Source organism: Crocuta crocuta, unplaced genomic scaffold (assembly GCF_008692635.1).
Source record: "Crocuta crocuta isolate KB4526 unplaced genomic scaffold, BGI_CrCroc_1.0 scaffold67, whole genome shotgun sequence".
Classification (NCBI taxonomy): Eukaryota; Metazoa; Chordata; class Mammalia; order Carnivora; family Hyaenidae; genus Crocuta; species Crocuta crocuta.
In genome coordinates this window covers 2,213,048-2,240,201 of record NW_027531896.1, presented here as the reverse complement: position 1 = coordinate 2,240,201, position 27,154 = coordinate 2,213,048, and the positions used below count along the sequence as shown (strand labels likewise).

The window sequence follows — 27,154 nt, the reverse complement described above, 5'->3', positions numbered from 1 at the left end:
CCCAGATGCTTTAGCAGCTTTTACCTCTGTGTTAGCATCTGGAGATTTTTCCTGACTGCTAGTTTCATTGGAAATGGAATTTGTTTTCTGTTCTCCTGAGGGAAAACGCTGATTTTATGCAGTCATGTTTATACTAAAATCCCCACTAGTGGTTCTCAGATCAGGTCTGTTATCTGACTCATAAAGAGAAAAAGAGCAAGATTCTCCTATGGGGGAGTTTCTGTGTCCATCTGGCATTCCAGGGGGGTGAGTGTTGGGATTTATTTTGCATTCCAGGATGAATGGTGGATCCCCTTGAATTTTTTGTTACCTGTCAGTTGAATGGATGAGAGAAAGTCAGGATAGTCAGATTGGTTCTTGTTTGGCCTGAGGCAATCATCCAGCAGGTATTTAGGAAAAATGTTTAAATGGGAGACACTTTGCTGGGTCAGAGGGGCTAGACAGTCCAAGGCTTGGACCCTGCACCCATGCAGTTTCTATGTCTTGTTAGGAATGAATTTTAGATAGGGATAGTATGTGGAGTTGGCATGTCTTTTGGGACCTACATGGGAATGCTGTCTCCAGGATCTGGTCATGAAACTATAGGAAGTAAATAAGTTTAATGGGGCATACTGTGGCCAGGCCTTGGGTTGAGACTGTAAAAATGGATCTAACACAGGTCCTTGAGGAGGAGGAGGAGGAAGGGTAACTAAGGGTGTGTATGGAGGTTAATACTATTGAGCGTTTACTGTATATATGCAAACACTGGGATGAGGATTTGAGGTGACAGTCCTCTGAGTTATGTGCGGTTATCATTCCCATCTTACAGATGAGAGGAAGGAGGTACTGGGAAGCCAGGCCACTTGATATTGGTCACACAGAGCCAAGAGTCAAACCTAAATGTGGTTTCTTCCAGGCTCAGATTAGGCTTTCCATTTAAACATTTTAGATGGAAGAGTGGAATCTCCCCTCCTGTGTCAGTTTAGGTTTGTTGAGAAGCAACTGCCAGGATGGGACTAGATGAGCAGGTGACTTAGTGGAGGGGGCGGAGTCTGTGAAGGATAATGTGAGGGAGCTGGGGGGAGGTGGGGAGAAGCTTCAGAGCACGTGCAGGCAGGGCTGACATTGTGAAATGAGAGAGAAGGGCACAGTGCATTCATAAAAATTCTCAGCGGGCCAGTGGCAGAAGGGGTTTCCTGGCATAAGTTCCTTGTTGTGCAGTAATGGCCTTGATCTAGAACCTTACCCTACTCAATCACAGCTAGGAGCAGGCAAGAGGAAAGTAGCTTGGGGTGAATGCCACCATTAATTCAAGGTATGGCAGCTGGAGGTTGTTTGGAAACTGCTTCCGACTCTGGATTCTCTTGAAGGAAAATCTTAAGTGACAGTCTTCATGGCCAGTACAGTCCACCCCTTGTACCATACAGGTCACTCTCTTCTCCCTTCTCCCCCCGTCTCCCTAGTAGCTGCTCTTGAGTTATTTTGGGTACATGAAAATCTTTTGCACCTGCAGATGGGGATGTTGGAGTCTTGTTTTAAGGTCACCTTGTCAGGAAATCCTTCCATCGTTCCTTCCATTTTTACCCCACTCTATTGAACACATAGTCTTTGTTACACACAGAGCTGGCCTCCTTTGATCCACAGCATCACATAAGAGAGGGAAGAGATGTAACAAAGCTGTCTGCTTTGTCAGATACCTTGGTCCAAAGGCTCTGCTTGGAGTCACCAAGTCAATGCCTTAACACTCATTTTGTATCTATTCTTCACAGGTATGATTTAAGTCTGGATGAAATGAGAGCTTTGACGTTTCAGAGAGTGCAGTTTGTCATGGGTCTACCTCTGTTAAAACGTGCAATTCAGGAACAGGTAAGTTTCATTGTTATTTTGCTGTGATGTATATATGAGTGAGAGACACAGAGAGAGAAAGAAAAATATTTTTAGTTCTGGTGTTTTCTTTTGTGACTTGTGGAAGAACATTTATTTTGTCCCAGGGAAACCTGTCATTGGTATGGGGAAATTCCTTCTTCAGCCCCTTCTTTCTTTCTCTCTCCTTCCTTCCTTCCTTCCTTCCTTCCTTCCTTCCTTCCTTCCTTCCTTCCTTCCTTCCTTCCTTCCTTCCTTCCTTCCTTCCTTCCTTCCTTCCTTCCTTCCTTCCTTCCTTCCTTCCTTCCTTCCTTCCTTCCTTCCTTCCTTCCTTCCTTCCTTCCTTCCTTCCTTCCTTCCTTCCTTCCTTCTTTCCTTCCATAATTTTTTTAAAATTTATTTTTGAGAGGGAGAAAGTGGGAGTGGGAAGAAGCAGAGTGAGAGGGAGACAGCACATCTGAAGCAGACTCCACACTGTTGGCACAGAGCCCAACACAGGCTTGATCTCATGATCCATGAGATCATGACCTGAGCTTAAGTCAGACATGTAACCAACTGAGCCATCCAGGGGCCCTTTCAACCCCTTTATTTCTGCCCCACTCCCACATTACCTAATTGATCTTCCCTTGGCCCATACATTCACATCTCCCAAGATCACAGACTAAGCAATAGGAGAATCAGCAGAAGTAATGACATATCTGTTTGCAAAACAAATATAATTTGGGGCATAAAATATCTGAGAAATGTAATGAATTAATTTGATAAGCTTTTAAAGTATTTAGACCTGTCCAAAATGTATGAGTCTTGTTTGTCTAAACATTGCCATTCTAAACTCAGTTAAATTATTTTAGTTGATTTAGCCTCATTAAAAAGAAAGAAGGAAATAAAGACTATGTGATTAGAGAACTCCTTCATGAAGTGAACATTAGGAGCTATATGTTTTAGCTGAGTTTAAATTGATTTCTAGGGGTGCCTGAGTGGCTCAGTCAGTTAAGTGTCTAACTTCGGCTCAGGTCATGACCTCATGGTTCATGAGTTCAAGCCCTGCGGTGGGCTCTGTGTTGACAGCTCAGAGCCTGGAGCCTGCTTTGGATTCTGTGTCTTCCTCTCTCTCTGCCCCTTCCCTGCTTACACTCTGTCTCTGTCTCTGTTTCTATCTCATTCTCTGTCAAAAATAAAATGATCATTAAAAAATTAAAAATAAATAGATAGATAGATAGATAGATTTTCAGGGGCACCTGGGTGGCTTAGTCAGTTAAGGATCTGAGTGGCTCAGGTCATGATCTCACAGTTCACGAGTTTAAGCCCCAAGTGGGGCTCTCTACTGTCATTGCAGATCCCACTTCTTTGGATCCTTGGTCTCCCTCTCTGTCTGCCTCTCTCCCCACTTGCATGGTCTCTCAAAAAAAATAAATAAACTTAAAATTTGATTTGCATTTCATCCAACTCCATAGCTTCCTTAAACTTAACCCTTTCATTAAACAAAACAAAATAACACTTTTTGTGAGACCCTAGGAGAGGGGTTTGAATCAGGGATAAGCTTCAGTAACCCATCCTGCATTGAGCCTGGCTCTTTCCTGCCCACTGCAGGCCCTGGACGGGGAGTCTGAGGACTGAGGGGGTGGGCGTCTTCCCCATTCTGGAGGCCATTGAAGACTTGTTTCTGTGGAATGTGGATCAGAGCCAGTGGGGGACCTGAGGTAAATAGATCACCACCCTGCCACCCCTTGTGGTTGGCTGTCCTGAGGAAGGGCAGACCCAGGATCATCTTGTCCAAAGGGAGCTTTGGCACCTCCTGTGGGAGTATGCAGCCACCTCCAAGGTGACAAGGGCACACTTAGAAGGACAGCATGTGGAAGGAAAATGGCCACGTAACAGAGGGAAGCATGCTTGCAAAGCCTGAAAAATCGTTTCATACCAAGCAGTTTGGCAAAGTGCATTTTAAGCTAGTAAACTGCCTTTCCATAGAGCATACATTGAGAGCTGTGAATACAACCAGTAAAGAAAAAAGACAAAAAGCAAAAGACCGCAACCCTCTTTGATTTCAGCCACTGTATGAGAGTCTGGTCTCCAGTGCGCCTGGCATGGGGCTAGATGGAAGGTGAAGGTCAGTCTTGTGGTCAGTCTTCTCTTAATCAGTCCAATATGTCTATTGCCTCATTTGGTGTCAGTATTCAAGACTGGATGTGAGGGTTGATCCCTTAATGAAGTTTACTAATTGCGGCTCATCCCACTGAGGCTGAAGGATTAGCCAGTGTAATCTTGCTCCTGCCGAAGCTGTTGATCCCTGCATCCAATTATCTTCCTGTTTCAGTGGCTCCCTCCATGATCTTAGGCAGCCTGGACAACCCTGTCCTGGATGATTAGGTTTATTCCTCCAGGAGCCACAGGATTGGTCTGGGACAATCCCTCCAGTTCATGTCTGTGACTTACTTCAGCCCATTTGGCGCTTCTCTCTGCGCGAATTTGCAAAAGCCAATGAACCTGAATGCCAGTGAACCTAGTCAGTCATCAGCGCAGCAGGCTCATCTCTTTGGGTGGATGTCATGGAACTCAGCAGCACATCTGTGTTTGAAGGCTCTCAAATTCCACCCTGTAGACAGCTGGAGGAGCTGTCCACGTCCAGTAACTCTAGAAGGAGTGTTACATGATTCATTCTGCCTCTTAATAAAAATATTGAGTCATGGCTGTACTGCCTGCTCAGAGAGCTTTCCAGGTCTTTCCATCCTTCCCTGGCCCCCGTTTCGTGTCGCCGTTAACTTTTGTGGATGATCCGATGAGCTCCAAGGGAGAATGCCGTGTGGAATGTGTAATGATGATGTTCTCGAGGACAAATGAGGAGTGAGGCTCATTCATTCCAGGTCTCTATGGACAGTCCACAGGCCAAGAATAAGCCATTAAAATATTTCCACTCTGTTTTCCCCTCTGCCATCCACAGTAGATTTGAGACATTCTAATAATTTCAAAAGGAAAAAAACAATATCTGAATCTGCCTACAGAGTTATATGCACACATGTGTGAGCACACATGCGGTGTGAACATCATTGCACCTCGCTGACTTCTCATGCACCTGTTTCCAGTGATATCACATTTGTGCCCCTCGGCCAGCTGTCCTCTTCTTCCCCTGTGGAAATCCTGGGTGGGTGAAGTCACTGACTCCCTGTATTGGGGAGTCAGAACCTAGGCGGGAGATCTACTTTGTGGGAGCATTGGAACTGGAGTTGCCTGAGACTAACAACCTGCACCCAAATCACCATAGCCAGTATTGACAGCTCAGACTTATTGAGTACACATTTTATGCCGGTCACAGCTCTAAGAACTTTAAATGGATGATCTCATTTAATATTCACAACATCCATGATGGTATTCCCATTTTACAGATGAGTAAATTGAAGATGAGTAATTGGCCTGAGGTTATACAACTAGGAAGTTGTATATGTAACGAGCAGAACACAGATCTAAACCCAGCTGGTCTGGGTTTGAGCCCACTTAAATCTGGTGGTTTTTACCACTGGCTGCATATTAGAATTGCCTGGGGGAACTTTCCAAACTCCTGCTGTCCGGGCTTTCACTCACTCAATCAGTATTGAAATTTCCCAAGTGACCCAGTGTATATCCTGGCTTGAGTATTGCTCTCTTCTCCTTCTTTTCCAAGGCTCTGCTGCCCAAATCGTTCCCATTCGACATTTGGTCTCTGCCAATCATGGCTGAGGGCTGACTTATAGGAATGCTCTGTCCCAATATTTCTTTTCCACAGGAGGAAGACAGTTGAGATTAGGGTGTTCCTGGCTAACAGAAGTGAGGAGTGAGGGCAGATACTTGAATAATGAAGCACCCATTCCATGACTGCACCCCTCCACCTACCATCTCCTCTCTCACCCTGAGTTCTGCTTGTCCTCATCCCCATGATCCACATGGGTGTTGGGCATGGTGGCATCATTATTACTTAAACCAGTGGCTCTCAAAGTATGGCCTGAGGACCCTGGGGGTGCCCGAGACCCTTGCAGGTACCGCCTGAAAAGTAGATGTGCAACTACGTGTGTGTGACACCAGATTTTCATCTTAGGCTTCATCCAAAACAACATATGGCAACAGACTGAACGCAGAAGTAAATATGAGAGTTTAGTTGTCTTTCATTAAGCCAGATGCTAAAATAACTTGTAAATATATAAAGCAATGTCATTCTTCTCACTGATTTTTTTTTGGTTTGGGAATGATATATTTTTTTAAAGGTATTTTTCTTTCTTTTTTTTTTAAGTTATTATTTATTTAGGAGAGAGAGAGATTGAGCAGGGGAGGGTCAGAGAGAGAGAGAATCCCAAGATCCCAAGCAGGCTCCACACGGTCAGCATGGAGCCCAATGTGGGGCTTGAACTTATGAATCGTGACATCATGACCTGAGCCGAAACTAACAGTCAGGAGTTTGACTGGCGGCCCTTTTTAAAGGTTAAAAAAAAAAATGTTTATTTTTTTGAGACAGACAGAGATTATGAGCAAGGAAGGGACATAGAGAGAGGGAGACAGAGCCCCAAGCACTAACAGTGTGGACCTGTACTGGGGGCTCTATCCCATGAACCACGAGATCATGACCTGGGCTAAAATCAAGAATTGGATGCTCAACTGACTGAGCCACCCAGGTGTCCCAGTTATGGTTATTTTTCATAAGAATTATGTCAATTACATGTAATAATGGGTATAGTATTATTATTTTTAAATGAATAAAAAATTTTTTATTTCTCAGTTTTAATTACTAGTATGGTAAATTGATAGACATAACCTGCATAAGTGAAAGCTCTTTGGAATCCTCAATAATTTTTAAGACCGTAAAGGGGTCCAGAGACCATAAAGTTTGCGAACCACTGATCTAAAGCATCCACTGCTTTCTCAGGAAGTCCACTCAGATCAGCTTGAAGGGGAACTGGCAGGAGATTGGTGTCTTTATATTTGTATTATATTTATTATAGTATAATTGTTATTTTGATCAGAATTTTAGTCTCTGTTCAGGATGGTTTTTGTTTTTGTATTTAAAGAAATACCGTGTGGGTGCTCATATCTAAAATGGAATAAGCTCACCTCAGAAGGTATTTGGGACTGGGAAGAGTGATTGCATTCCTAATTAACCCCTAAGAAAAAGAGTAGCCTTTCCCAGGAAGTTGCCTAGACCCCACAGGTGTGTTGTGGAAAAAGAGCTCAGTAGAGAATATGCCAAAAGGGTGAGGATGTCTACTCTGCCACAGGCCCTTTACACCAGCGCATCCTACTCAGCCCTGCCCTGCTGCTCACAAACAGCCCTGATAGTTCCTGAAGACCATGACCAAATACACCCCCTGCACCCCCCCTCCATCCCTGTACTTGTTCTTGACCTACTTTGAACTCTTGGCTCTAGCACCCGAGCCTTAGCTCTGCCCTTGGCCCTCTGGCTTCTGTTTGTCCTGGAACCCGGGCTTTTCCTAGTGGGCTGTGACAGGCTGCCCCTGGCTCTCAGTCTTGCGTGCTGCCTTTGGCAGGAGGCCCTGTCCCAGTTCCAGCTCTACACACTTGGACCCTGGCCACTTGGCCGGCACTCTGGCCAGGCCAGCCCTGCCACAAGGGATGCCGTGGAGGCTTTGAGCAGAGATGACAAGACAGAGTGGCCTGTTTACAGAAGTTCCTCTGTGTAGACTGGCATTTAAAGTGAGTTGTCATCTCTGATGGCCACAGGAATTACTTGAGAGAATGCCAGGGAGTGAGTTGGCTCTGGTGCAGCTGCAATCCTGGTGTTCTTTATTTATTGCACTGTAAACAGTTTGGCATAATGAAAACAACTTATTTTGAGGCTTAATTATTATTCTTGCAGTGACATATTATGTGAAAATAACAATAATTATTACCTGCTGTAATTTGCTAAGTCACTTCTATGTGGCAGGTGAGGTGACTCACTCGTTTTACAACTATTTAGTGAACACCTACTATGAGCCAGGCATTGTTCAAGAGGCAGTGAAGAAAGCAGGCAAAACTTGTTTTTATGGAGCTTGTATTTTAGTCTGGGAGGAGGCAGCCAATAAAAGAATAAACAAGTAAATTTATGGTATGTCGGATGGTTGTAGACACTGCAGATAAAAGTCAAACATGGTGGATAATAAAATGATTGGGAACATTAAAAAAAAATCAAACATGGTAAACTGGAAAAAGATGTAAAACTTTCTCTCTTCCCAGACAACATAATCTTACGTGTTGAAAGCATGTAGAAAACCCTTTAATGCTAAAATTAATGTAAAATACAAAAGGACTTTCCATTAACGTAAAAGTAAACTCGTGCGTTTTAAGCAGGTCGTCAGTATGACACATTCATCATTACATGCTGTCAATGCTGATAAATGATGTGATAATATTAATAATAAAATTTCCAAAGCAGCTAGGAATTTGTTAAGGAAGCGCGTGCTGCCAAGAGAAGAGGTATTAAATTTAACACAAGAATTTGGAAAATCCTAAACTGTCAGAGTACGACACTGCTGTTGTTGTGAAAGGAGATAAATACCCTTAGACAGAGCCACGGGAACGTCACCTTTCATTGTTCTTGATATTGGGCTTTCCTGGAGTAGTCAAGGCCCCTGGGAAGAACACAAGTACAATGGTTACATACAGCCTTTGTTTCAGAATTCTCCCCGCACTCTGCTTGGAGTTCTACTGTGGCTCTCAGCAGAGAATCAGCGGAGAATAAGGAACCAGCAGAGAATAAGAAAAGCCAGATGGGGAGGCCATGGTTAGAAGTTTGGATTTTCTTCCAAAAGTAACGGGCGTCATTGGAGGGTTTTCATCATGTTGGGTGAGAGGTGGGGGGAGGAGGTGGGGTCGGCACCACATGATGCTTATTTTTAAAATAGTATAGTGTCTTGATCAAAATTTACAAGTTGATTCAAAAATCATATATGGAAATGCAAAAGACCTGTAATCATTAAAGCAATTCTGAAAAAGGGCTTTGGAGGACTTTCATTACATATTTCAAGATGTATTATAAAGCTACTTAAGATTGTGTGGTATTGGCGTAAGGACAAAAAGATTAATGGGACATTATGGAGAGTCTTGAAATAAACCCATACATATACGATCAATTGATTTTTTTTTTTATTTATTTCTAGGAGAGAGAGAGAGAGAGAGACAGCGTGAGCAGGGGAGGGTCAGAGAGAGAGGGAGTCACAGACCGAAAGAGGCTCCAGGCTCTGAGCTGGCAGTCAGCACAGAGCCCGACGCGGGGCTCGAACCCACAACCGCGAGATCATGACCTAAGCGAAAGTCGGACGCCCAACCGACTAAGCCACCCAGGCGCCCCACGATCAATTGATTTTTTAACAGTTTTAACAGCAATTCAAGGGGAAAAGAAAAGTCTTTTCAGTAAATGGTGCTGGAAGAGTTAGATAAATATGTAGAAAAAAGTTTACCTTGATCCCTATCTCATAGTACACACAAAAGTAATTTGAGATGTGTTATACACCTAAACAAAACTTCTAAAATTACAGAGTTTGTAGACGAACAAAGGAGAATGTCCTTCTGACTCTAGGGTGGGCAGAGGTTTCTTAGAGAGGACCCCCCAAATGCTAAACATGTCAAGGAAAATACTGATAAATTGGTCTTTATCAAAATTGAAAACTGTTTTTCATCAGAAGACATCATTAAGAGAATAAAAGGGCAATCCTCAAATTAGGAAAAACTATCTGCAATGCATATGTCTGAAAAAATTATGTCCAGATACAAAGGATTTGTACTTGTATTACAGAAGGAATTCCTAGAGCTCAGTAATGAAAAGACAAACAATCCAATTTAATTTTTTAAATGTTTGTTTATTTTTGAGAGAGAGAGAGCCGCATGAGCACCAGTGGGCGAGGGGCAGAGACAGAGGGAGACATAAAATCAAAAGCAGGCTCCAGGCTCTGAGCTGTTAGCACAGAGCCCGACACAGGGCTCAAACACATGACCTGTGAGATCATGACCTGAGCTGAAGTCAGATGCTTAACAGACTGAGCCACCCAGGTGCCCCAACTATGTAAATTTTTAGACACTAGAGATTGGTCTTATTTATGGTCACATTTCCAGGACCTAGTTTAGGACATGACATGTCTGACATGTTCAATAAATATTTGTTTAGTGAATCAGTCCTAGCATTGGGAACTTCTGAGGATAGAATAGTACTGAGGATAGAAGGAAATTTTTATGTTTTTATTACGGTTAAACAAAGGAAATATAACCTGATAATTTCAAAATATTTGCTGTTTTCGGGCCACCTGGGTGGCTCAGTTGGTTAAGTGTCTGACTTCGCCTCAGGTCATGATCTTGAGGTTTGTGAGTTCAAGACACAGCAGGGGAGAGACAAAGAGGGAGAAGACAGAGAATCCTAAGCAGGTTCCACATTGTCAACACAGAGCCTGATCCAGGGCTCGAAGTCACAAACTATGGGTTCATGATCTGATCCAAAGTCAGATGCTTAACCAACTGAAGCACCCAAGAACCCCCAGACAACCCAGTTTAAAAAATGGGCAAAGGACTTGAATAGACACTTTATAGAAGTATACAGATGACTAATAAGCTTGTATAAATATGCTCAGGATCTGTACTCATCTGAGAAATGTATTTTTAAGCCATAATGCGACAACATTCCATTCCCTCCAGAATAGCTAAAAATGGAAAAGATACACAGTACTGATGAGGATGTGCAGAAACCAGAAGTCTCCTATATTGTTGATAGCAGTGTAAAGTGGTATAACTGTTTTTAAAAAACTGTTTGGTATCTATTACAATATTAAATACAACCCTACTCTTTAACCCAGCAATTGCGTTCCTGGGAATTTACAAGAGAAACAGGAACATATGTCTCCAAAAAGACTTTCACAAGACTTTTACAGTTTGAATAACCTCAAACTGTAAAGAACACGAAAGTTCATCAATAAGGGATTGGACAAACTGTGGAATATTCATAGATGGAAAACTATTGAGCTATAAGAAAGAACTACTGACACACAAACATAGATGCCTTATTTGCATGAAAGAAGTCAGACAGAAAGAGGTACATCCTGTAAGATTCAATTTATGGAAATTAAAGAACAGCAAGGTTAATGGCTAAGGATAGCATGAGAACAGTGGTTGCCTGTGGGGGTAGGAACTCTGAAAAGGGTCACGAGGGCAATTTCTGGGGGAGATGGAAATATTCTATAATTTTAATTGGTGTGATGGTTAGATAGGTAGGTAATTGACCAGAACTCATGTGCTCAGGCTCCGGGCATTTCACTATATGTAAATTTTACCTTAATAATAAAAAAAGATCATAACATGTGAAGAAAGAATAGAAGCAGGGAAGCCAACTGGAGAGCTTTTACAATAGTCCAGGCACAAGATGGTGATGGGAGATGAAAGAAGTGGCCAAACTCGGGATCTCTTTTCAAGGGAGGGTCAAGGTCCGGTTAGCCCAGTAGGTAAGAGTCTCATTTAGAGCGGGTCCCAGATGATTGAATCCCTGAAGCTCATTTATTTATTTTGTTTGTACATTTTACTCTAACCCTTTCTCTTTCTAAAACAATTCAAGGCTGATTATAACAAAGGACATGTATTCAATAAGACTGAGAAGACATAACTAAAATAGAAAATTGAAACCAGAAGGTAGAAGAAGCAAATATACCAGTTTGGGCACTGATAATAGAAAACTAATGTCAGGAACCGCTTTCTGTCCAGTACCCTTGGCTGGGCACCTAACTGGGGTTGCAGATGCATTATAAAGGGGGTGATGAGGGTCTTTTAATCTCAGGGAAAAGGCAACTCAAGCAGTGCTGAATCAAGCTGATTTTAGTTGAAGAAGAATATCTGTCTTTTAGAGACTGTCTGGGCTTATAAAACCAAAAATGTACATTTTTGTGGAACATGATTTATAGCAGAATATTGCATCATAAAGGACTGATACATCAGGTGCTCTACAAAGAAATGGGGAGTATTTTAGTGGAAACTACCATCTTTCCATTTGAGATAATCTGTTATGCAGAAATGTAAATCGCATAGGGTGTAATTTAGGATAAAATACAAGCTTGACAATATTCTCCATACATTTATGGAATCATTATCATAAAATTAATAGACACATTCTGATATGGGAAATGAGTTTGGTTTGAATATATCGAGTCTAAACAAAGGCAGCTGTTGATATAGTAGAAATACTGCAAAAATGTGTGTCAAGAACACGTCATTTATATATATACTTATTAAGTTTATTTTTTTTGAGACACAGAGAGAGAAGGGGCAGGGGAGTGGCAGAGAGACGAAGAGACAAAATCCCAAGTACGCTTCACACTATCAGTGCAGAGCCCAACATGGGGCTCGAACCCACAAACCATGAGATTGTGACCAGAGCCAAGATCAAGAGTTGGACGCTTAACTGACTCAGCCACCCGGGTGCCCCACATGTTGATTATTTATTGATCATTATCAGTACAGACAATTCATTATGTTGTCAATCGAATGAGAGGGGAGCCTTCTCTGTATTAGGCCTTCTTTAATTAAGAACACTAAATGAATCAGAAATGAAAGAATTAAAGAAAAGAAAGAATTTATGTGTGGAAAGGATGTTTAAAACATATGCCAGCGAGGCAGTCAATCAAATTAAGCCTAGTCTTAGTTCTGGAACTTTTTTGCCTGATGTCTTAAAATAGACCAATCCAAATGAATGCTTAAATCACTGTCTCTGGATTAATGGCAAACTCCTATTGGCATTGCCCATCAGATCTAATAGCAAAGATTGCTGACTCGTGCGGAGACTGAGGAAGGAAAATAATCATCATAATTAAATCATAATGCACTAAAATGGCTAAGTTTGGGGTTATTCTTTAGCAAACGTGATTGAACTGATTTCAAACCAGTGAGTAAAAATGGCCACTTGGACAGCATTAGTGACAAAGGCATGCTCTTGCATCAACAGTATAAATGGAGGGAATGAAATATGAAGAAAACTGTGAACAGTTGGAGATTCTGAGGGGTTTGCTTGCTCCCGATGGTTTAGATTTGGCTATAATAGAGCAGGTGGGTTAAGGTGAGGAAGGGTTTGTCGTAATGACGGAGGGTGGGGTGACTCTCAGGAAGATCACCTGGGCATGTGAGGTGCCTTCTGGGGAAATGCTGGTGGTACGAAATAGGGGTGCACTGGCAGTAAAGTCTGGGCCACCTGAGTCCTGGGGCTTCTATAAGCTTAATGAGTGAGGGGTGGGAGCCAGTTGTTCACATGAGGAATCTGAAAGTCTTGTTTCTGGCTCTTGCTTTCCTGCTTGCTAGGTGACCCTGGTTGGACAAGTCTCTTGACCTCCTGAGCCTAGACTTTCCTGTCTGTTGACATGAGCTCTGTACTTCCTGTCTTTCTTAGCCTCTTATGGAGAGTTGTGAAGATCCACAGGATGGAGGATACATGGGCCCTTCGGAAAAGTCCACAAATAACTGCCACAGTTTTGTTTCATTTTTTTAAATTTTTTATTTGCTGGTAATTAACTCTCCACTGTGAACTGAAGCTGGAGCCACGCAATGGTTCACGCGCACGAGCCTGGAGATATTTTAAGACATAATCAGTACAAGATGCATTGGGTTGGAGCCAGTGTCCGAGTCATAAATTTTGACAGTCTGCTCGATAAAATTAATAATGCTCGAGAGAAACCTTGTCAAAAGCTACAAGAGGGGAAAAACCTAGTGTGTTTTGGGGGAAGAACTTAAGCCATTGTGGAAACTGAGAGTCACCCTAGGAAGCTTGGTTGTCATCCTGATGCTGGTGGGGAAGCGTCCACACAGGCACGCATGCACACGGGCACACAGCACACATGTGCACAATAAACAACAAGCTCCAGTGCTCTTGGTTGGGTCTCAGGAGAGACTGGCGAATGAAGGAAGGCTAGCATTAATTTCAACAATGGATAATTACAATATGCACACTCCTTGCTTCAATGTGCCCACCACCTTCTATGGAAATGCTGCCTGCTTCTGCATTTTTTTTAAAGTTTAATTTTACTTATTTTGAGAGAGAGAGAGAGAGAGCAAGCAGGGGAGGGGCAGAGAGAGGAGACAAAATCCCAAGCAGGCTCTGGGCTGTCAGCACCCACAAACCTTGAGTTCATGACCTGAGCAGAAACCAAGAGTCCGGTGCTTAACCAACTGAGCCACCCAGGGCCCCCTGAATTTGAAAATAAGACAGCAACAGGGGTTTTGCCCTGTCTCATTTCTCGCCGGTGAAGGGTGTGTTCATGGAGCTTTGGATTTGTGGCTGTTGTGTACAGCGAGAAAGGAGGGCAGTGAAGGGGGACGGGGACCTCATTGTGTTGAATTTTCAAAGCCCTGAGAAGATCTAGAAAGGAAAGTGAAGAATATTGCTTTTCCTGTGTCCTGCGCGTTGCTAGGCAGAACACTGTTGCTAGGCAGAAGCGTGGGAGGAGGGGCGGGGTGTGTGTGTCAGGCTTCGGAGAGCCGCGAGGGACAAATTTGGTTTAGGCAGCACGAGGCCTGAGCGCAGTCTGTTAGTAGCCTGGCCTCCATGCGGGTGCAGTCGACTCTGCTCCAATGTGGTCAGAGACCAGGCGGCCACATTAAGAAATTGGATGAAAACATTTATTTCAGTCGGATCATGGGAAGTATTCTTAATTTAAAAATTGCTTTTATTGTGTTGAATTTTTATTATAGAAGTAACATACGTTTATTGTAAAAAATGTTCAATTAAATTAACATGTTAATTTAATTAGTTTTAAATCATAAGGAAACCTTGACATTGGGTCTGTCATGTTTTCAGGCAGAGAAAACAAAGAGTTTTGTCAGTCGGAGCCTGGTTATAGGAGAAGTCCTCTCCATGGCGGACATGGCCACAGCAGTAAAGGTGAGAGGCCCTGGGCACCCTGCCCTTGGTGAGCTGATACCTAGTATTGAACAGCAGGGGTACCAAGTGGAACCGCACAGGTATCAGTGTATTCACTGAAATAGATGTAACATGGTACACCTTACAACCCGTCGCCCTCACCTCCTCTCTACCCGCTGTAGTCAACCTCATATTTGTTTTTTCTTTCTTTCTTGTTTGTTTAGTTTTATTGCACTGTGTCAGTTTTTTTCATTTGTTTTCATTTTATAAAATTAAATTTTCATAACCACACATGATTCTTCACTTAGATATTGTCACTAAGATCGATCCGTATTGTAGCGTGACACTGCAGTCATATTTTTTTTTAATTTTTTTTATTTTGAAATAATAATGCTCACAGGAAGTTACAAAAATAAGAGCCTAGAGTTATAAGAACTCTTCACCCAGTTTTTCTCCATGGTGACATCTTCTATAGCTGTAATCCGATGTAAAAGCAGGAAATCAACACTGCTACAGAACTGTATTCCTACCGTACTAGCCTACAGACCTTACTCAGATTTCACTAGCTTTTAAGTACCCTCGTGTGTGTGTGTGTGTGTGTGTGTGTGTGTGTGTGTGTGTGTGTGTGTAGTTCTGTGCCGTTGGGTCCCATCTATGGATTCATGCAACCACCACCACCATAATCAAGATCTGATACTCTTTCATCACCGTAAAGAAACGTATAGTGCTACCCATTTGTGGTTGCTCCCAGTCTCTACCCCATCCCTGTCCTTTGGCTACTACTAATCTATTCTCTGTCTCTATAGTTTTGCCATTTTGAGAATGATGTACAGATGGAAGTTCATTCATTTTTCCTGTTCCTTTGTGTGAATATACGGCAACACTTGGAATTCTTAGACTTCTCCAATTTTACCGATCAGATGGGTATAAAATGGCATTAAGCTGTGGGCTTGCTTTGCATGTCCTCAGGTCATGAAGGTGAACAGAATAATGTAGTAGGTGTGATGGCCGTGGCTCCTCATGGTACCCTAATCCCCAGCAGGGGGTCATCTGTGTGGCATATGCATATGCTCTCCTTTCTCTCCCTGGACACCACTGTACCTCCAAATAGGTCCTTGCTTCCAAAAATTCAGTCCTGATGTCCCCAAAGGGGAGCAATAACCAGAACATGAAGAAAGAAAAAACAGAGAGGAAGCCAGGCCAATCATTGTTGAGTCCAAAATGGCAGTTATTTTTGTTTTGCAGTATAGACATTTAAAAATGGGTAGGACTTATTTTATTTTTAATTTTTGAAAAATTTTTATGTTTTAAAGTAATCTCTACACCCAACATGGGGCTTGAGCTCACATCTCCAAGATCAAGAGTTGCATAGCTCTTTGACTGAGCCAGCCAGATGCCCCTAAAAATGGGTGGGAATTAAAAACAAAGAAATTTGTGAGGGCCATCTGTGGTGAAGGCACCCACCGTTAGGTCCTTGGGGAGAGAATGGCTTCCCTGTGATTTCAGCCAGGCAGGGTCTCTTCCCTCCTGGGTGGGTTGGCTGTTTCTTCCAGACAGAAGAAATTCAGCTGAGATACAACAGATAGATCCCCCTCTCAGAAATACTAGAGGACCCTGGTCTAGACTTATGATCCCCAGTTTGTGTTTTTACCGTATTTCTCCTTACCTGCCATCTTTTCAGCAAGCCTGTGGTGAGGTGTGCCCATGCACGAATCACCATTGATTTCGGCATTCTAGGTGGGGAGCCCTCTCCGTGGCATCTTTAGGGACTTGTACTGATCCTAGTGCATAGTATTGCACAGGGAATGTTTGCATAACTAAAGGGGGTCACAGCCTATGGTTTAAGAAACGTTTCAACCACTTGCAATATTTGGATGTTTTTTGGATTCTGCTTCAAACTAAAAAAAATCTATTTGTCAGTTGGGGGAACTAGAATTTTGGGTATTTGGTGATATTAAAGAATTATTGTTATTATATTTTTACATGGGTAATGGTTTTGGGTTACAATAATAATAATTGTTATTATATTTTTAGGTGGGTAATGGTTTTAGGTTACATTTTCAGTAAGAGTCTCCTTTATAAAGGTGTGGGTTATATTTAGGGATGAAATGACAGGATGTCTGAGATAAGCTTTCAAGATTACCTAGGGCATAGCATGGGAAAGTGGATTGGGGAAAAGATGAAGCAAGATAAACCATGAGCTGGTCATTGTTGAGTTCATTATACTCTTGTATTTTGGTTAAGATTTTCCAAAATAAAAGGCTTTTAAAAAAGTTTTGCTCCTGGGGTGCCTGGGTGGCTCAGTTGGTTAAGCGTCCGACTCTTGATTTTGGCTCAGGTCGTGATCTCACAGTTTGTGGGTTTGATACCCGCATGGGGCTCTGTGCTGACAGTGGGGAGCCTGCCTGAGATTTGATCTCCCTCTTTCTCTGAGCCTCCCTGCTCGTACTCCCTTTCTCTCAAAAATAAACACACTCACAAGTTTTGTTTCTGAGTATCCTGGATGAAAATTTGAATAGATTTAAAAAAATAGGTCTTTAGAAATGCCTCTCTGATCATGCCACTCCTCTGCTTAAAACTTCTTCCCCTAATGCTTTAGAGAAGCCCTCTTATTTTTAATATGGCCCATGGGTCTTTATGTGCTTTGACCCTACTCACTTCTCCAGACACCTTCTGTCTCACTTTGTCCTCCTGCCTAGGAGACCTGACATACTGACCTTCTTTTGTTCCTGTTACTCACCTTTGGACCACTGTTGGCACCATCCTAGAATAGATTTTTTCCCCTTCCTTCACCTGCCTGGCACCTGCTCCTTCTTCAAGCCCCGGCCCACGTGTCCTCTGCTCAGGGAAGCTCCCTTCAAGCCTGCAGTTTAATTCCCTCTACTTCTTGTCATCTGTATTCATACCTTTGTACCTTACAGCTTCTCTGTCACAGCATGTGCCCACTTTGAACGTACCCATTTATCTGTGTGTCTAATTGCTGGATGTCTCTTAGCACCCCTAGAGGGCAAACTCCTTGAAGACGCTCATCCCCTACATTCTTGTTATGTAGTAGCAGGATGTGAGAATGAAATGAATACAGAATACATAGAATTAGAATGGTTACTGGGAAGGTTAAATATAGACTTATCACATGACTCAAGAAATCCTTCCTAGGTGTACGCCCCAAAGAATCGAAAGTAGGGACTCCAACAGATACTTGATGCCAGTGTTCATCACGGCATTACTCATAACAGCTAAAAGGGTAGAAACAAACCAAGTGTCTGTTATCAGATGGATGGATAGGCAACATGTGGCGCATGCATACGATGGACTATTATTCAGCCATAAAAAGGGATGAAGTTCTGGTACATATTACAGCCTGGATGAACTTTGAAAACGTGATGCTACATGAAGCCAGACACAATGGGACAAATATTGTATGTTTTCACTGACATGAAGTTTCTTGAATAGGCAAATTCATAGAGACAGAAAGTAGATTATGGGTTACCAGAAGCTGGAGGAACAGGAAAATGGGGAGTCCATCGGCCCGGAGTTTCTGTTTGGGGTGGTGAAAAGTTACAGAGATAGATATTGGTGATGGTGACACAACAGTGTGAATCTAATTAATACCACTGAACTGTATACTTAAAAATGGCTAAAATGCAAACTTTATATTAAATGCATTGTACCACAATAAAAAAAACCCTTAAATATTTAACAAAAGTTCTCCTTTAACCCTGTTTACCTTTCTACATGTCAGTCATTGCATAGGACTTGTTTTTCTTGTGCTTGGATATCACGGGCAGCCACAGAAACGTGTAGACTGCGCCCCTGAGTCCAGCCCAGAGGGTCCAGGCTGTCTTTCTTGTGGGCAGTGGAGGGAGATGTGATGTGCTGGAAATAGTTCCTGTGAGCCCTGGGCTGGGCAGGGCATCCCCAGATCTCACTGCCAGCCCAAGGGCAGCTGCTGGCCTCTGCCTGCTTTCCTTTTACACCTTCACACGAGCAAACTGTCAACCTGACATCAAGGGCATGCCGGCATCAATTCATCTAAGTCATCTGTGCCCCACGGCCTGGGCCCCTTTTCTCTCTCCCTCCATGTCTGTGCTAGCTAAAGGCTCTAGGTGTCCCTGAGCACTTTGGACAAACATAGTTGGACTAACACAGCCAAGTGTTAGCAGGGCCAGGGGCTGGCTCTGAGTGACTCACAGCGAGGGGGGTGGGAAAGTGAGAGGTGCCAGGGAAAGACTTCCTTTTCTCAGGGCTCTGAACCCCTGCTTTAGCTTGGGAGCCAGCCCAAGGTCTTCTACCAGACACACTGATGCAATCTGGAAGGATTCTAGGGCCCAGAGAAATGTGACATGCTTCCTTTTCTTCTTCTTCCCCATGACTGTTCCCCTTTTTCCTTATTGGAGCCGCCCCACTATCTGTCTTAGTTTGCTTGGGCTGCCATGAGAAAACATATAGATCATGGAGCTTAAACCACAGAAATGTATTTTGTCATAGTTCTGGATGCTGGCAAGATCAAGGTCCAGCTGATTCAATTCCTGGTGAGGACTCTCTCCCTATAGATGGCTGCCTTCTTGCTGTGTCTTCGCATTGGAACTGGACAGAGAGAGAGAGAGAGTGAGAGAGAGAGAGAAAGAGAAAGAGAGAGAACATACTCTCTGGCATCTCTTATAAGGGCATTAATCCCATCATGAAGGCCCCACTGTCATGACTTTATTTAAACTTAATTGTTCCCCAAAGACCCTATATCCTGATTGCATCACATTGAGGGTTAAGGCTTCAGCACACGAATTCTGGGGAGAACCTAATGCAGTCCATATAGCACTATCCTTTCTGGAGTCACCATTGTCTCAAAAAAATACCTGCAGGGCCTCATTTGCTCTGGAATGAAAAGAAACTGAATGCACTAGAAGGTTCTTTAGGAAACCCACTGTTGGAGTACTGTGTAGGAAGGGCCTGGCCTAATCACGGCTGTGGCACTAGCAGACTTCCTGGCATGCATGACAGACCTGCCTGGTCCATCGTGGCTGGGAGACAATAGAATGATGTGGGTTTACCTTCTGTCTCTGGGACTTCTCAGTCACAGTTCACGCATGCTCCTTCTACATCTAAGTTCATGATGGGCGACCTTAGGTTTCTCTCCTATGAAGATGGTACTGCTAATGCCCATTCATAGGCTGTGTTCAGATTTAAATTGATGATGCCTCTGAGGAGCTCCATGCCATGGCTGGCAGGTAGCAGGAGCTTGATAAGTGGTGGCGACTGTATCACTCAAGATGTGACCCAGAGTCCTTCCCGGTGGTCTTCTAGGTAGTGGCTCGGTTAGTGGATTGAGGTGAAATCAACCTGCGTCCTCGCTCTGGCCCACTAGCTTTCCCTGCCGTGGTGGGGCATACTTGTTGGTAGTCATCATTTGGAGATTGAGAAGCCCCATTCTAGAACCCCGTCAGCAGCCTGTCCTCACTGCAGTTCCCAGCCCTCAGGAAGCTCTTGACTGTGGCCTCCAGAGGCTGCTGCCAGCCATTGCTGCACAAGTTGTGGTCATGACCTCATGCACCTGCTGTAGCTAGCTGTCCTTTTCCTCCTCCAGATAAGTGAGAAAGGAGAAGAGGGAGCTTTCCCAAACGATACAAGGTGCACACAGATTTAGAGTTTTTGTTAGATGTCCTCCCCTTTTTCTCATTTTCTTGCCACTGCTTTCTTCGGTCTTCTCAGAACAAATGGAGTTCTTTGGGTCCTGTCCACTGAGGTGAGCCAGAGGCCAAGGTGCCCACTGGCATGATGACAGCAGCGGACACAGTGCTCTCTGAGAAGGACAGTTTGCCCTGCTGCCCTCGCAATGGTTTAGTGCCCGTCTTCATTCAGTCTCTGTGCCCCTGTCTTAGCGAATCCATCCCCTCGTCCCTGGCTTCTCCTGCAAGCACCCCCACTCCTGCAAGCAGTGAATGGGCCTCCATCCATCTGGAGGCTCAGGACAAAAACCTGGGTGTCACCTGGAGTCCTCTCTTACCTTCTTCGCCCAAATCCAACCCATCATCTCTGTCTCCTGAATCTACCTTGACTGCCTCTGCTTCTCACCCCCTTCGTCACCACAGTCTGACCACTGCTAATGGGCTCACCTCAGTGGCTGCAGTGTGGGCACCTCCTTCTGGCTGACTGGGCTGGGATCCATGCCACTCACAAGAGGCACCTGCTGAAAGCTTGTCTTAGGCCAGGGAGTCATCTGCTTAGAGCCCTCAGGTGCTCCACCTGCACTGGCCCCATTTGGTCAGATTGTTTGCGCTTCAGAGAATGTGGCTTTGGCAACACACTGTCCTGCACATGAGGGAAAATCCCCCCATTTTAAGTGACTGTGTGGTTTGGGGACATGCAGATGCCACCTCTGTTAACTGGTGGTTTCTGCAAACCTACAGGTTTCAGTTACCAGTACAGTGCTCCTACTAATGGCATTTAATGAATGGAAGTTTTCAAAATGTGGATGAAATATTCTCCCCACCCCCCTTTTCTAAAGAGGAAGAAAGGATTTAAAATCTAGAAAAGGAATATTTTGTAAAGAATGCATTAGCCACTAGCCAGAGTGATTTAGGGGTAGAGAATTCAATCTGTTTTAGTTTTGGAAAAACACTTTTCTTTAAATTGATTTCCAAGATGGCTTATGGGGGAAGCATTGCTATTTGGGTTGATTGCATCTTCCCAGGCTGGAATTAGCTGTGCGTCACAGTGATTCTGTGGAGAGGGTGCTGAGCCATAGAGTGTTGAGCATTTTCCGAGGATACTTTATGATTCCACAAATGAAAGCACCTCATATGTCAGATGCTATTAATGACATTTGTCTGTCATGATGTCAGAGCATTTCAGCTGGTCAGGCTGTTAGAGCTGCAGAGCCCTTTTAGACAGTGAGTGCCAGGCTGACCACACATGTGGCATGCAGAGACTGGTTCTTCCTAGAGGCAGGTGACAGTTCTCAGACAGGAGCATCGAAAGATTCCGTTCCTGCCATTTCCCTTCCCACAAGGTCTTTCTTGGGGTTGCTTTGTCTGCAAAGGCTCATTCAATTGTAGTGGCCCCAGGAAAACAGTGCACCTCTAGGTCGTTGTATTTGAAGAGTCCAGAGTACAGCAGAGTTCTCCTTCTCCCCACCTTGACCCCATGTGTTGGTTTCATATACCAGCCCTTATGATGGCAAGAGGAGCCAGCAGCTCTGGGCCTCCGTTCTTCCAGGTCCATTGCATTGAAAAGGAGACAGCTTCTTCTGCCTATTAGCTCACCCATGTGTCCCAGAGCCCACTCTGCTTGGATCCACCCAGATCATGGGTCTGTGCTGAAGCCATCCCCTAGGGCCATGATATTGTGCAGATTGGCCAGTCCTGGGTCCCAGGTTTATCCTAGAGCTAAGGGTGGAGGTCAACATCAGCCACAAACCACTTGGACTGATTGTGGGAGAGGTGGGCTCCCCAGAGGAAAGCCGGGACTGTGTGGTTGGGGCAGGAGAAGGCATGCTAACCTGCAAACACAGCCATGGTCTATATACTTGAACTCTTCTGTCTTTGTCATCATTCCCCTGCTCCTTTCGAATGGCCTCCCTCCAGTCACCCTTCCTTCTCATCTTCCTCCTCATCTTTCCTCTCCTTCACTTCCTTCTTGCCAGCAACACTTTTCCAGGGTTTATACAAGACCAAAGTACTTGGCAGTTGACCATCACTGAATTCTTGCAGCAACCTTATGGAGTGCTATTAGGCATTAGGCAGCTTGGTTTGGACCCCAGCCCTGCTCACCCATCTCGGTGCAGCCTTGGGCAGGTCACTCCCCTCTCTGGAACCTCAGTGTCCTCATCTGTCAAGTGGGGGTGATGATGTGATTTTCCCAGGGTGGTTGTAAGAATCAGTGAGCTTGTATGTGTGAAGCTCAGTGCTTGGAAGGGTGAGTGCTCAGGAAGAGTGGGGGCATTCATCACTCACTGCTTTTGTTGGATGTGGAAACTAAGGATTGCCATTCGTTCAAGGTTCCGCAGCCAGTGGGTAGCTGAGCTGGGCTTTGAGCCCAAGCTGTCTCATCTCATCTCAGGCTGAGTTCCTTCTTGTTTTGCAGCATTGCATCTTCCATCAGCTTTTGTTTCTCATGGCTGGGCTCACCTCTGCAGACTGGGCAAGTGCCTGGGATCAGTGCACAAATACTTTGTTGTATGTCTTCTTCTTACCAGGCACTAAGCTAGCCCCTGAGCAGACAAGGCAGACTGAACATTCAGAAGTGTCATTTGAAAGATAGAAAAAACTGGTGGTGTCACAATTCCAGATTTCAAATTATGTTACAAAGCGGTGGTAATTAAAACAGTATAGTACTGGCATAAAAATAGAGATGTAGGTCAGTGGGATGGAACAGAAAATCCCCCAAATAAACAATTATATGATCAATTAATATTTGACAAAGGAGGAATGAATATACAATGGGAAAAAGTCTCTTCAACAAATGGGGTTTGGAAAACTGGACAGCAACATGAAAAAGAATGAAACTGGACCATGTTCTTTCACCATACACAAAATAAACTCAAAATGGATTAAAGACCTAAGTGTGAGAGCTGAAACCATAAAAATCCTAGAAGAGAGCAGGCAGTAATCTCTCTGACATTTGGTGTGACAAGTTTTTTCTAGATCCATCTCCTGAGGCAAAGGAAACAAAAGCAAAAATAAACGATTGGGACAGCATCAAAGCAAAATGTTTCTGCACAATTAACAAAGGACACAATCAACCAAACTAAAGTCAACCTACTGAATGGGAAAAGTTAGTTTTCAAATGGCATATTCAATAAAGGATTAGTATCCAAAATATATAAAAAACTGATATGACTCAATACCCCAAAAACAAATAATCAAATTAAAAAATGGGCAGAAGACATGAATAGACATTTCCAAAGAAGACATACAGATGGCCAACAGACACATGAAAAGAGGCTCAACGTCACTCATCATCAGGGAAATGGAAATCAAAAGTATGAGATATCGCCTCACACCTGTCAGAATGGCTAAAATCAAAACCACAAGAAACAAGTGTTAGTGAGGATGTGGAGAAAAAGGAACTTTCTTACACTGTTGGTGTGAATGTAAATTGATGCAGCCACTGTGGAAAACAGTATAGAGGTTCCTCAAAAAGTTAAAAATAGAACCACCCTGTGGCGCCTGGGTGGCTTAGTTGGTTAAGAATTCGACTTTGGCTCAGGTCATGATCTTATGGTTTGTGAGTTCGAGCCCCGCGTCAGGCTCTGTGATGACAGCTCAAAACCTGGAGCCTGCTTTGAATTCTGTGCCTCCCTCTCTGTCTACCCTTCCCCCACTCATGGTCTATCTCCCTCTTTCTCTCAAAAATAAGTAAACTTTAAAAAATAATTAAAAATAAAACTACCCTACTATCCAGGCATTGCCCTACTGGGTATTTACCCAAAGAAAACAAAAACATGAATTCAAAGGGATACGTGCTCCCTTATATTTATTGCAGCATTATTCACCATAGCCAAACTATGGAAGCAACTCAAATGCCCATCAGTAGATGAATGGATAAAGAAGATGTGGTAGGTATATATAATGGAATATTATTCAGCAATAAAAAAGAATGAAATCTTGCATTTGCAACAACGTGGATAGAGCTAGAGAGTATAACACTGAGCCAAATAAGTCAGACAGAGAAAGACAAATACCATATGATCTCACTCATATGTGGAATTTAAGACACAAAACAAATGAGCAAAGGGAGAGAGAGAGAGAGAGAGAGAGAGAGAGAGGACAAACCAAGAAACAGACTCTTAACTATAGATAACACACTGATAGTTACCAGAGGGGAGAAGGGTGAGAAGATGGGGGAAGGCGGGAATGGGGATAACAAGTATATTCATCATGATGAAATAAAAGAAAATAAAGTTAAAAAAAAACCCAGAGAGTCATTTGATGGGCTGAACTGGGCAGCCCTGAGGATGGAGAACTGACACTTTGTGGTGCTGGGGCATCCTCTCCAAGAGAGATTACCATGGGCTATGTCTGCAGAGAGTCACTGGAGCTTTCCAGGCAACGAAGGGAAGGACATGGATGCCTTGTATGGGGCTTATATAAAGCTTGATGAGCTGAACGGATGCTCCTTGAATGGCATTCGACCAGGGGTTTAGTTGTCATCAAATTGTTGACTGTTGTTAACAGCGGCCTATGTTGTCCTTGTTTTCAGTGTGGAATAATTTATTGGCTATTTGGTGGTGCAGTCAGGAATCTTGGAAGCCCGGGGCATGTGACTAAGTGGCTTCAGCCACTCCAGGTATGGCATGTACCTTAACAGGTGTGTTCTATGTAGAGCCTTAAAAGTTCATAGTAGCTAGATGTATGCATGTGCATGTTTGCAGAAAAAGAAAATAAATCAGAGAATTAGTGTCAGCAAGAATCTTGCTCAGAATGAGAATTTCAATACTGGCTTTTACAAATGGTCATATTGTTATCGCATTAGCTGTCACCAGGCTGAATTCTTGCAGTTATCTCCAATTCACCTCTCCCTCTCTCATCCACATTCTTTTTTTTTTTTTAACGTTTATTTATTTTTGAAACAGAGCGAGCTTGAGCAGGGGAGGGGCAGAGAGAGAGGGAGACAGAATCTAAAGCAGGCTCCAGACTCTGAGTTGTCAGCACAGAGCCCAACGTGGGGGTCGAACCCACAGACTTCGAGATCGTGACCTGAGCCGAAGTTGGGCACTTAACTGACTGAGCCACCCAGGCCCACTTCTCACCCATATTCTTGATGACCAGAGAAGTCTGCAGTGAGAACAACCATCTGACTAGCTAATTCCCTTATACTGTCTGGTAAACTCCAGGAGCAGAGATACACGGGGATGTTCGCAATGACGGAGAGGGGTCACGGGAGCAATGTGAGAGGGATCCAGACCCAAGCCACCTTTGACTTCTGCACGCAGGTGAGGATTCTGCCCATCATTCTGCAATTCAGGGCGTCAGGTCGAACCAGACTGTCCTTCTGAGCGCCTTCAGAGACAGTCCTCTCTGGGCCGAGGTGCTCAGATTTAGAACAAACAGCTAAGTGCTTTCGTGGAGGTGGGCATATGCTCAGCCTTCGTGTGTCTGATATCAGCCAACACATTCACAGCCCACACTCTGCATGGACACGGCTCATGTGCCATACATGCACTTGTTAACTGGATGCCTTGTGACAACTCTGTGAGAACAGTACTGGAGCCATTTTGTGGTCCTTCCCATCAGCAGCCCGCAAATGACTGGAAGAGATGCTTTTGTTCGCACTCCCCTTTGCACGGTGTGGCAGGAGGGTGCTGTGTGTGCCGAGGTATCCTTACTGGGAGCCATGCCCTCATTATTGGCATTAGGCAGTGTTTTTAACCGTGACCTACATGACATGGTTAATTCACATGACAATCAAAACAGAATTTCACCAAATGATCTTAACTTTTACTGTGTTTATTGCATGTGATGAATGTTAATAGTTTTCCTTCTGTTCTCATTTATAAAACACAGTCTGTCAGAACTCTCTAAACTGATCTCTCTCCACTGATGCAAGGTGAAAACCCTGCTGTGTAAATCTAAAGATACCACTATTTCTTTAGCTCCTGCTCCCCCCAAATAAAGAAAGTAACTGTTCACTTATTTCACTCCCCTTCATAGTTTCTTATTTCATTTTAAGCTTTACTAAGAGCTACAAAGGAATACATAAATTCTGCGGTTCTTTCTGGTACTGAGTTTGGGTCAATCTATGTGTGCAAATATGGTGCATGAGCATAGGTGTGGCTACTCAGTCTGTTCTTAATTTTTTCTGAGTTTGACCTTCAGAATCTGAATTTCTGTTAGCAGGTTTTCCTGGCCCACAAATGCTAGTTAGAGGTGATCAGAGTTTAGAATGACAGATTCAGATGAGGGTTGTTTTGGAATATGTTCATCCTGTCCTTCTGCCCAGGTGATAGTTCTCTGCAATAGCCGATGATGTCCAAGATCCTAGTAAGATTAAGGGCTGGCAGTTATTGAATGCTTGCTATGTGCCAGGCTCGGCATCAAACCCCTTCAGTTTGGTTTACTGTATTCTCTCGTAGTAACCATCCCATAAACATAATGGTAAGCCACTTCTGGTAATGTAGCACATGTGTGCTAGACCTCAGGCTAAGCTCTCTACACCTACATTGTGTTAAATATCCTATAGTTTTATAGGAAGATATTATTGTCCCTCTTTTCTAGCAGGAGAAACTGAGGCTTGCAGAGGTTAGGAAATGGGGGCTCTGCGAACGCAGTTAATGAGCATGTCTGGTTCAAGTGGGACTGCCCTTAATGAGCTCAGCTTTTCTGCATCGTGTGTGGCACGATGCTGACCACAAGTCTTTTGGGTTTTTGGTTGGTCAGTTTTTTCTCTCCCTAAACCATGGTACTGAGGTCACTTTGCTGTTGTTAAAGGGTGGGGGGCAGGAACCCCTCCCAGAACTCTTATTTGTTTGTTTCTTTT

The 27,154-nt window shown here is 43.7% G+C and overlaps 1 protein-coding gene across 2 annotated transcripts in view; it reads left to right on the top strand.

Moving 5' to 3' along the window:
• The window catches only part of ACOXL (acyl-CoA oxidase like), a 337,609-nt gene that overhangs the window by 25,299 nt on the left and 285,156 nt on the right, over positions 1–27,154 (top strand). For both annotated transcript variants that reach the window (XM_077773455.1, XM_077773456.1), the window contains exons 2-5: positions 1,749–1,845; positions 14,618–14,701; positions 24,878–24,964; positions 25,512–25,610. In XM_077773455.1, coding sequence (XP_077629581.1) covers positions 1,749–1,845; positions 14,618–14,701; positions 24,878–24,964; positions 25,512–25,610 — 367 coding nt within the window. The remainder of the gene's footprint in view (positions 1–1,748; positions 1,846–14,617; positions 14,702–24,877; positions 24,965–25,511; positions 25,611–27,154) is intronic.